Below are 9038 nucleotides of genomic sequence, written 5' to 3'. Positions count from 1 at the left end.
GCACGTCGTCCAAATGAAGACGTGGACTAGAGTTTTCAAAAAGCATCAAAATAATCATTTGTATCCCAATATCTTATATTTATTTAACAATGAACAGTGTAATTTCAATGTAAATTTTAAAGATGTTTAGAGCATACTCTTAAACCGCACAGGAAACAAATATGGGACATTGCATTGTGATCAGATCTATCTGGGAATGGGTGTTGCAACCCTTGACAGAATATAAAATTCAATCCTAGCTCCACAAAATATTTATATTAATACTAAGTTATTTGGCCTCGATATTTGCGTTGCAATCTAACAATGGATTTTCATAATTTAACCTGCTTCGACAGGAAGAATTTTTTTATTTGCTAAATTCTATATAGGGTGAGTTGACAATATTTCAAGTGCAAAGCTGGTATGTCCTTTTGATTGTATATGTTGAATAGTCTTATTTTCTCTAGTTTTACTTTACTTGCCTGAAAAAGAATCTGCAAACTGAGTAATAAATTACGATTGCCTCCAGTAGCAAGATTTAGTGTACGTAAGAAAACATTTGATGGATCAAGGGCATTCTTCTTTTGTGGATGCATTTCAAGTGATAGCCAAGGCATTGGAATCGGATCTAACCTGTAACTGATGTTTCCTTCTGTCGGATATCTTCGAAAGCTATTAGTGGATTTCCTGGGACTCTGTTAGAATTTATATCATCAGCATTGTTGAGCAGGTTTACTTCATTTTGATTGATTGCTTCTGTGGCATTAGTTGTCGCTTCCAGATTAATCACTTGATCGAGGGAAGAGTCTGTTATTTCTTCACCTGACGATGATTGACTAATCTTCCTCAAGTCCTGAGTAGAGGATTCTAATCTCTCCAAACTAAAACATTAAAAACAAAATTCTTTAAAAATTTATCAGAAACTTTAAATGATTCTACTATATGCAAATATAATTACATTTATAATTTAAATGCCTTCTGTAATAGAATAAATGTTATATTAATTTTTTTTGTTTTTTAATTAATTACAGTAGAGCGTCATTTATCCGAAAGTCAGTTATCCGAAACGTCGGTTATCTGAAAGAATTCCAATCGGCAAATTTAAATTTTTGCTAGTGCTGTGGCGCTGCAATCTTTGGCTTTATCTTGGGCTACTCAAATATTTTTTTTGTTGATATGCGTGTTTTAGCTGTCAGCACTGGCAATTTTGTGTGGTGTTTTTCTGAGGACTGTGTGTCATGCTGAATCGAACATTTTTGATTCTAGATTAACTTCTAAAGTATAATTTTTTTTGTTTTTATATTTTTCAATATATTTATTTTGTTTGTAAAAATAAAGAAATAATTTTTAACGATATAATAGCCAAGATTATTATTTTAAAAAGTTTACATTAGGCTTAACATCGACGAAAATTTAACACAAAGCGACATGCAATGGAGAAAAATTTCAACATGGGATAGATTAATATATTTTTTTTGTACATAATCGGTTATCCGAAAAATAAGTTATCCGAACAACCCCATTTCGGATAACTTCGGATAAACGACGCTCTACTTAGTATCAAAATTATCAAACAACAACAACCCACTCAGAGATGATTCATAAAATATGCAACATACAATATCCACTTAACAAATAGAAGAAAAATCATTATTAAATAATATTTATTTTTGAATTCTTAATTATCAAAATGTGCCTTATTTAATCCATTTGGATATTATAAAACAACAATCAGTTCTAATTATCTCATATATAAATGTTCTATTATACAGATTATGAGTGTTAAATTTTTTTATGTATTGTAAAGTTATGAGAATCCAGGGACTGTTTTTCTAAATTTTTAACGAAACGATGTTTTAACTAAACTAGCAGCAAGCAATTAAAGAATTCATGTTTCTAGGGTTATAAAGTGACAAAGTCTTCCCCCCTCACACTGACCCACAAAAAAAATCACAAATATGTTATAACAATAAGTAGTTAAATGGAATCGCCTGGTGTATTTCTTATTTCTTCTAACTGTTTTTAGATTCCCCCTTTTGAGAAAGTTGACAGTTAACTAAGACTAAACTTTAATAATTAGCAAGATTGAGGCCGAAGTTTCAAATGCAAAAACGTGTACGTCAGACGTTCAGCGCCGCTTTCCTGTAATCCTAGAAGTTTGACAATGGTGTTTGGATAGTCAGTGGAATCATGCTCGACATTTCAAACACCACTGTCAAATTTCTAGGCTTACAGGAAAGCGGCGCTGAACGTCCAATGTACACATTTTCGCATCTGAAACTTCGGCCTCAACCTCACTATTGATTGTTATAACATAATAGGCAATTTTGTCTACTTTCATTGTCCAGCAATGACACCTTTGATGTGTCATCACTACCAAACAAATGGTCATCTGATCAGATTCCCACACTGGATCCCAATATAATGCAAACACACCCAATCTTTGGGGCATTTGTTCAAAAAGTCCAGAGGATTACCTATAATTTTGTGAATTTGTGCCTGAAGCCTATCGAACGTCCTTCCTCCTTCCTCCAAGAAGTGCATCCAAAGAAACCATCAACGAGATATGATAATTGATTGGTCTATGTATGTTCTCTCTCAGTTGGAAATAGCATTTTGTAGGATTAATGCTTGCTTAATAATAATAATGCTCTCTAGTGATTTGTACCAGCTTGAGGAAACTGTATTCCTCACATTTAGATTTGTGCCTATAATTTTTTTTGTTTTTATTAAATTTGTTGAATTTTTCTTGATGGTTGGTCTTGCTATGATATCATGGATGTCTTATAGATGACCTCACTAAACCCTCATTAAATCAATTAGATTATTTCATACATCTAACCCATAATATTATAATATTTGATTTATATTTACTAAGGTTATCTTATGTAAGGGTTTATCACACCAAGTGTCCAATCTAATACATTTTAAAAATTCTTTAAATTGTGTACAGTAGAGGAATAAAGAATTTTTAAAATGTGGTAAATTTGTCAATTGGTGTGATAAACTCTTACATAAGATAACCTTTGTAGTTATATAAATCAAATACTATAATATAACAAACCATATAGTTTCACCCTACCAATGTCATGTTTATCACAATACTCTGATGGTATCAAATGGTACAAATTCAATGGTAAAGTAGACAGGAATTGAAAATAAATTTTTCAGCTACCATAATATTTTTTAAGATAGAATGTTAAATCTAAGAAACTACCATTTACAGCCGAATATCAAACATTAATCTGCCAACCAAATTTTGGAAAAAATGGACAAAATATTTAAACTCTGCACCTCTCACAAACCACTTAAATCATATTTTGTGCTTGCTGGTAACCTTGAATTATGTAATTTTCCTATGCGAATGCCACAATACCACTGGTCTGTTGTGCAATTTTGGAGCTATTCTGGCAAGGAAAGCGTCAATGTGAAATTGTTGGTTTGCTCTGTGTTCCCAAAATGACAGTCTCGGATGCAGTTCAGTGATTCAAGAAGCTTGGCCATAATGGTGACCATCTCAGATGTGGAAGAAAGCACACCATCAACACGTCTAGGAACCGCAAGATCATCAAAAAGCGAGTTGACTGACATGAGGAAAAATTGCTCGTGAGATTGGAATCAATAGCGAATCAATGTGGTTAATGGCAAAAAAAGAAACTTGGACTCAAGCTCTACAAGTTCCGAAAGTTTCAGCTCCTCATCAATGAAAACAAGTGCAAGCGACTCCAAAGATGCTGTCAACTCAAGCGTCGGGCCGCAGGTCAACAATGGGAGCACATTCTCTTCACAGACAAGAAGCTTTTCTCTGTACAACAGACGCACAACCATCAAAATGACAGGAACTGGTCCACGGAAGCTCCCTGATGCTCAGCCATCGTCGAACATCACAAAAATCCAATGTTTGGGCCGAAATTTGTGCAAGTGGCAAGACACCCGTTGTTTTCGTCAATCAAGGGGCCAAAATCAATCAAAACATGTACTGCCATGACATTCTCGAGGCCGTGGTAGTTCCGTGGGCTCAGCAGCATTTTGGACATTTCAGCAGGACTCAGTGCCAGCATACAGGGCGAAGAAGACTAAGGAGTAGTGAAAGGCTCATTTTCCTGATTTCATCTTGTCTGCGGAATGGCCACAATACTCACCAGATCTGAACTCAATGGACTACAGTGTGTAGTCCATTTTGGAGGCTAGGGCCTGTGCTAAACACCACAAAAGTTTGGAGTTGCTGAAGCAATCCTTGTGCCAGAAGTGGGACAAACTGTCTTCAGAAGAGCTGCAACTCATTGCCAAAAATTTAGATACACATTTGGGGCTCTGCATCAAGGCAAAAGGAGGCCACTTTGAAACCGACTGAATATCTGATTAATACGTAAAGTATTGTCACTGCTATCTGCTGTTGTTTTGCTAATTTTCATTTCTTTAATAAATTTACAATGCAAAAAACTTGTACGGGTTAATTATTGTCACCCTGTATATTATCATTTTGTTTTTTTGAACTCTGTCTTAAGAGATTTCTTTTCAAGTCTAACATAGAACTGCCAGTCCCACAATGGGGGGCAGCAAATGATCAGAAATTGATATGGCATATCTGGGACAACTGCCTACAAAATTTTTGAAGCTTCTGATCCAGTCTTGGTTATTATCATGCACAAGCTGATGCATCTACTGCCTCAGCCATCAGGCTCTCACAATAAATTATTATAAACAAGTAATTATTTTATTGTGACATTGTCATTATCACAATGCCAGGCTGCAATTTTTAAACTTTTTTTTAAATTTATTTAATTTAAAATATATGCTCTCCACCTTCAAATTAGCAGTGTCTTGTCTCTGTACATCATACTTCTCCTTTAGTAATCAAGTTGTGGAGATCATCTAACTCCTTTCAGGAGAAATTTTTGAATTGAAATATCATGACTTCCAGTTTTCATTGGAAGTTCACATAGTGTTAACTGGGGCCTCCTGTTCCTAAGGTTTCCATATCTTTCATCTATCTCACTCCATTCTCAAGATTAAGGAAAGACATACTGATGACAGTGGTAATTTATAGGTCTACAATTTTTTTAAATTGCAGCCCAAAAACTTTTATTAAATTAGCACACACAGGGAGATTATTCCAAAAATGTCACATGCACCACCACCATTACAATATCTACTTAATACTTTTAGTTTCTATAAAAAGACACTGAGGATTATGAAAAATTCATTAACTGATTAAAAAGATCAGTATCTTTTTAAAATCAGTTAATCGTTTTAGACAATGTCATGAAAAAAATCTTATCTAGACCACGAATATTCCATAACATACTCTTATTCTTCGAAATTTTTAATGTTTAACTCATTGTTCTACAACTTTAAAAAAAATTAAAACAATCATCAGTAAGATTTCAAATCATGGCAGACAGCCAAGTTTTGGAAATGGCATTTTCTTAAACACTACAAAATATACTTTTAATATATTTACAAATTATGAACAGTTCCAATAAATATTTTATGCTTCCAAACTGAGATTCAACTTCACCCTTTGCATTCTTTATGTATTAATATATATTTTTAAAAATTTAATTATTAAAACTGTTTTAAAAATGAATATTAATCTTAGTGTATAAATGCCATATTTACCCCAAAGAAACATCTATTTTTTCAAGAAATATAATAGTTTTGAAATCATTTCTTTGGAAAAACATAAACCAAATCCTTCAATAGCATATAAAATGTACTTACTGGTACAATCAAAATACTGAGACACATCTATCTAGCCTTTTAATAAAACTCTACTTTACCTGGGAATGAGTCAAATCATAAAATCATAAACATATAAACTCAATTCATTATGAAATAACTTTTTTACTGGAATTACATAAAAACTAAAATCTATCATATATTTTAAATCTTGATATGAAGTTTTAAAATCCTAATTGCAAAAATAAGCACAAACCAATCATAATTATTCACTTCAACTGCATATGGGTCAGAAAATTTATAAGCTTTTGTTAAAACATTTACAAATGAAAAAAAAAATTCTGAACATTTGAATGATGATAAATAAATATTACATATGGGAATTACCAATAATCCAGTTGTCTGGATAGAACTACAAACAACATTGATGATTCGTATTATAACTAATATATATGGATGTATAATGAATGAATATCATTGCCACTAATAAATACATTTAAATTATGTAATAATTTGGCACAAACAGAAAAACTTCAAGAAACTTATGTCTGACAAAGAAACCAGAAATTTCTCAATGTTTTCTATTTGGATTTTATTTTCAAAGTACAAATATTATTTTGTTAGGCTGACAACACTGTTTGATGCCAGGCTTATTTATATGTTACAATGGTTGGATAAATGCTTTTGATGTTTGACAAATTTTCCTGGCTAGTGTCATATTATAAGACTAATTTTATTATGCTAGCATATCATACTAGCATGTCATTACCATTTTCATTGAAATCTCTCACATTTTGAATGTTTTTTTATGAGTAATGATTTTTTGGAGTGTAATGATGTTCAATTCATAGAATGGACAAAAACACTACAAAAATGACTGTTTATATTTATCCCTTGCAATTTTCTTTTCAATATCAGTGGCTTAAAATTTGAAGAAGTCTGGCCTAGCTCTAAAATGGCTAAATAGATCTATTGTGCAATTCCATATTGGCTTTGATTTATTTCAGACTTCAATTAAGCTTGGTGACTTCTTTTACTTTTCATATACCTTTACTATCTTTGAGTCAGATGACTCTAAAATCTGTTAAATTGAATATGATGGATATTTGGGGTCTTTATAGGAAAACATAGACAATGAGATTTTTGGAAATGTAAGGAACCTTACTTTGTGTATAGGGATGTTATTAGCAAACCCTTTTCCCCCATTACCAGCTCTTCAGTATACTTCAAAAACAAAGTTTACCCAATGACTTCAATAATCTGATTATTTTTTTAACACTAAACAAAAAAACAAAAAAAAAACAGCCAAAATCAACTTAATCTGTTTAAAACAAAATTGGCCTATGGAAAAACTGTTTAATTGGTTTTTCTATAAAAGTTCTCATTTCAGCCTAAGGAGTAAAAACAATTTAGTCTCTAGGAATGTAGATAGATGAAATTTTCAAAGTTTAAAGAGTTAAAGCTTTTTATTTATGTAATCAATTTTTTTATGTAATCAAATTACCTAAACAACTACAGCAAGTATTTTGTGAAAGCTCTGTTTTCTTTCTGTATAAGTTCTGTAATGGGCTTAATTTAATATATGGCCTAAGGAAACAAACATTTTTATCAGAAAAAAAATTTTTTTTCACAAAAAAAGTTTCCTTTACCCTTCTAATTGTAAAATAAAAACAGACATAACTTTAAGTTTGTGTTTCATATCACTTATATTTTTAACTTATAAGCCTATTGAGAAAATAAATCATCTATTATTATATATATTTAAAATGGTACTAATAAATGCTATTGTTAGTTGTAAATCATTGTATTATATCTATGAATTTGCAAAAGTCAAGAATTTAATGTAATCATTGTTGGTTAATTTTACATCTTACTCAACTTGAAAACTTTTGATAGATTAATAATNTGTCTGTGCCAAGAGCTTGCACCCAGAAGTGATGTGTTGTATAGTTTCTGGCACAATGTGACATTTTCTGCATGTGTCATTTGTGAGTGTTGTATCTTTGAGTATGTGTTTTCTGTAGTTTTTAGTATTTATGAACTGATCCTGTATGGCAATCATGAATCCTTCTGTCTCCCCAAAGAGGCATCCCCGATCTAACCAGCTGTTTGACGCAGTTTTGTCAACAAAATCCTGGGCCAGGTCATAAGGATGCCTGCCATGGAGTGCCTTTCGAGCCCACGATTTCTTAATGGTGTCTATGCTTTTTATATGTTGTGTCAAGTCTGTATGATGCGAGTGTAAGTTTAATGGTGTGTTATTTCAGTCTGCTAGAGTTACTGATTTATATAATTGTGATGTTTCTTGTTTCCTGTAGAAAAACTCTTGCAGTGACTGTATTTGTTTGTAGTGAAGTTTAACTATGTCAATCAGGCCACGTCCGCAATCTTTACAGGATTAATCTTTCTGTGGCAAATTTAGCGTGATGTTGTTTATGCTTAGTAAGCGTTGTTCTTGTTTTCCTTTGGAGTTGCTCGAGATCTGTGTGAGTCCAATGTATAACTCCAAAAGAGTATGTAAGTACTGGGATGACATATGTGTTTATTGCTTTAACTGTGTTCTGAGGATAGCATTTAACCTACTTTGGTACTCTTTAATTAATCTTTGCTTTATTTGTGTATGTTCTGCTAGTTTGGCCTGTTGGAATCCTAAATACTTGTAGAACTCACCCTCTTCCATGGATTCAATAACGTCTCTATTTCCAAGTGCAAAATCTTCTTTCTTCAGGATTCCTTTTTCTATGTGAAGTGTTTTGCATTTGTCTAAGCCAAACTCCATTTATATATTCTTGGAGAATGAATGTGTGATTTGTAGCAGCTGCTGAAGTTGTTTTTGTGTGGATGCATAAAGTTTTATGTTGTCTATGTACATGAGATGTGACAGTGTAAACCATGTTGTTTTTTCATGTCTGATATTGTAGCCATATTGCGTGTTGTTTAACATGTTGGATAATGGATTCAGGGCTAGGCAGAACCAGAGAAAACTCAAGGAATCTCAAAGGAAGTCAACTAAATAAAAACTTGATGATAAAAATTGCCAAGTGCCTGAAAATAAATACGATAATAATTTGTGTTTGAATTACTACTAATTGTATGGAAGTGTTACTAATCCTGAGATGTACTGTTGTTCTCCAGTGCTGTATAGTGTTTTGGAAGAATGCAATGAGTGATGGATGTATTTTGTATATGTGTAGAATATGTAGCAGCCAACTGTGCAGAATGCTGTCGAATGCTTTTCTGTAGTCTATATATGCCATGTGTATGTTTCTGTGTTGTTTGTGTGCTTGCCGTAGAATGACTGAATCTATGAATAACTGTTCTTTGCATCCCCTGTGATTTCTACGGCAACCTTTTTGTTGTTCTGTAAGAATGTCGTG

At 32.5% G+C, this 9038-nt stretch overlaps 1 protein-coding gene across 1 annotated transcript in view; it reads right to left on the bottom strand.

Annotated features, from left to right (window-relative positions):
• Window positions 1-457: 457 nt before the first annotated feature.
• Window positions 458-9038, bottom strand: part of LOC111617946 (PH domain-containing protein DDB_G0287875-like) — a gene marked incomplete at its 5' end in the record, with an annotated part of 16422 nt that continues 7841 nt past the window's right edge. The window contains one exon of the mRNA XM_023359343.1: window positions 458-860. Coding sequence (XP_023215111.1) covers window positions 608-860 — 253 coding nt within the window. The remainder of the gene's footprint in view (window positions 861-9038) is intronic.

The sequence above is a fragment of the Centruroides sculpturatus genome, unplaced genomic scaffold, assembly GCF_000671375.1.
Source record: "Centruroides sculpturatus isolate CEXI.00-Female unplaced genomic scaffold, Cexi_2.0 scaffold57, whole genome shotgun sequence".
Classification (NCBI taxonomy): domain Eukaryota; kingdom Metazoa; phylum Arthropoda; class Arachnida; order Scorpiones; family Buthidae; genus Centruroides; species Centruroides sculpturatus.
This window is presented reverse-complemented; position numbering and strand designations above follow the sequence as displayed.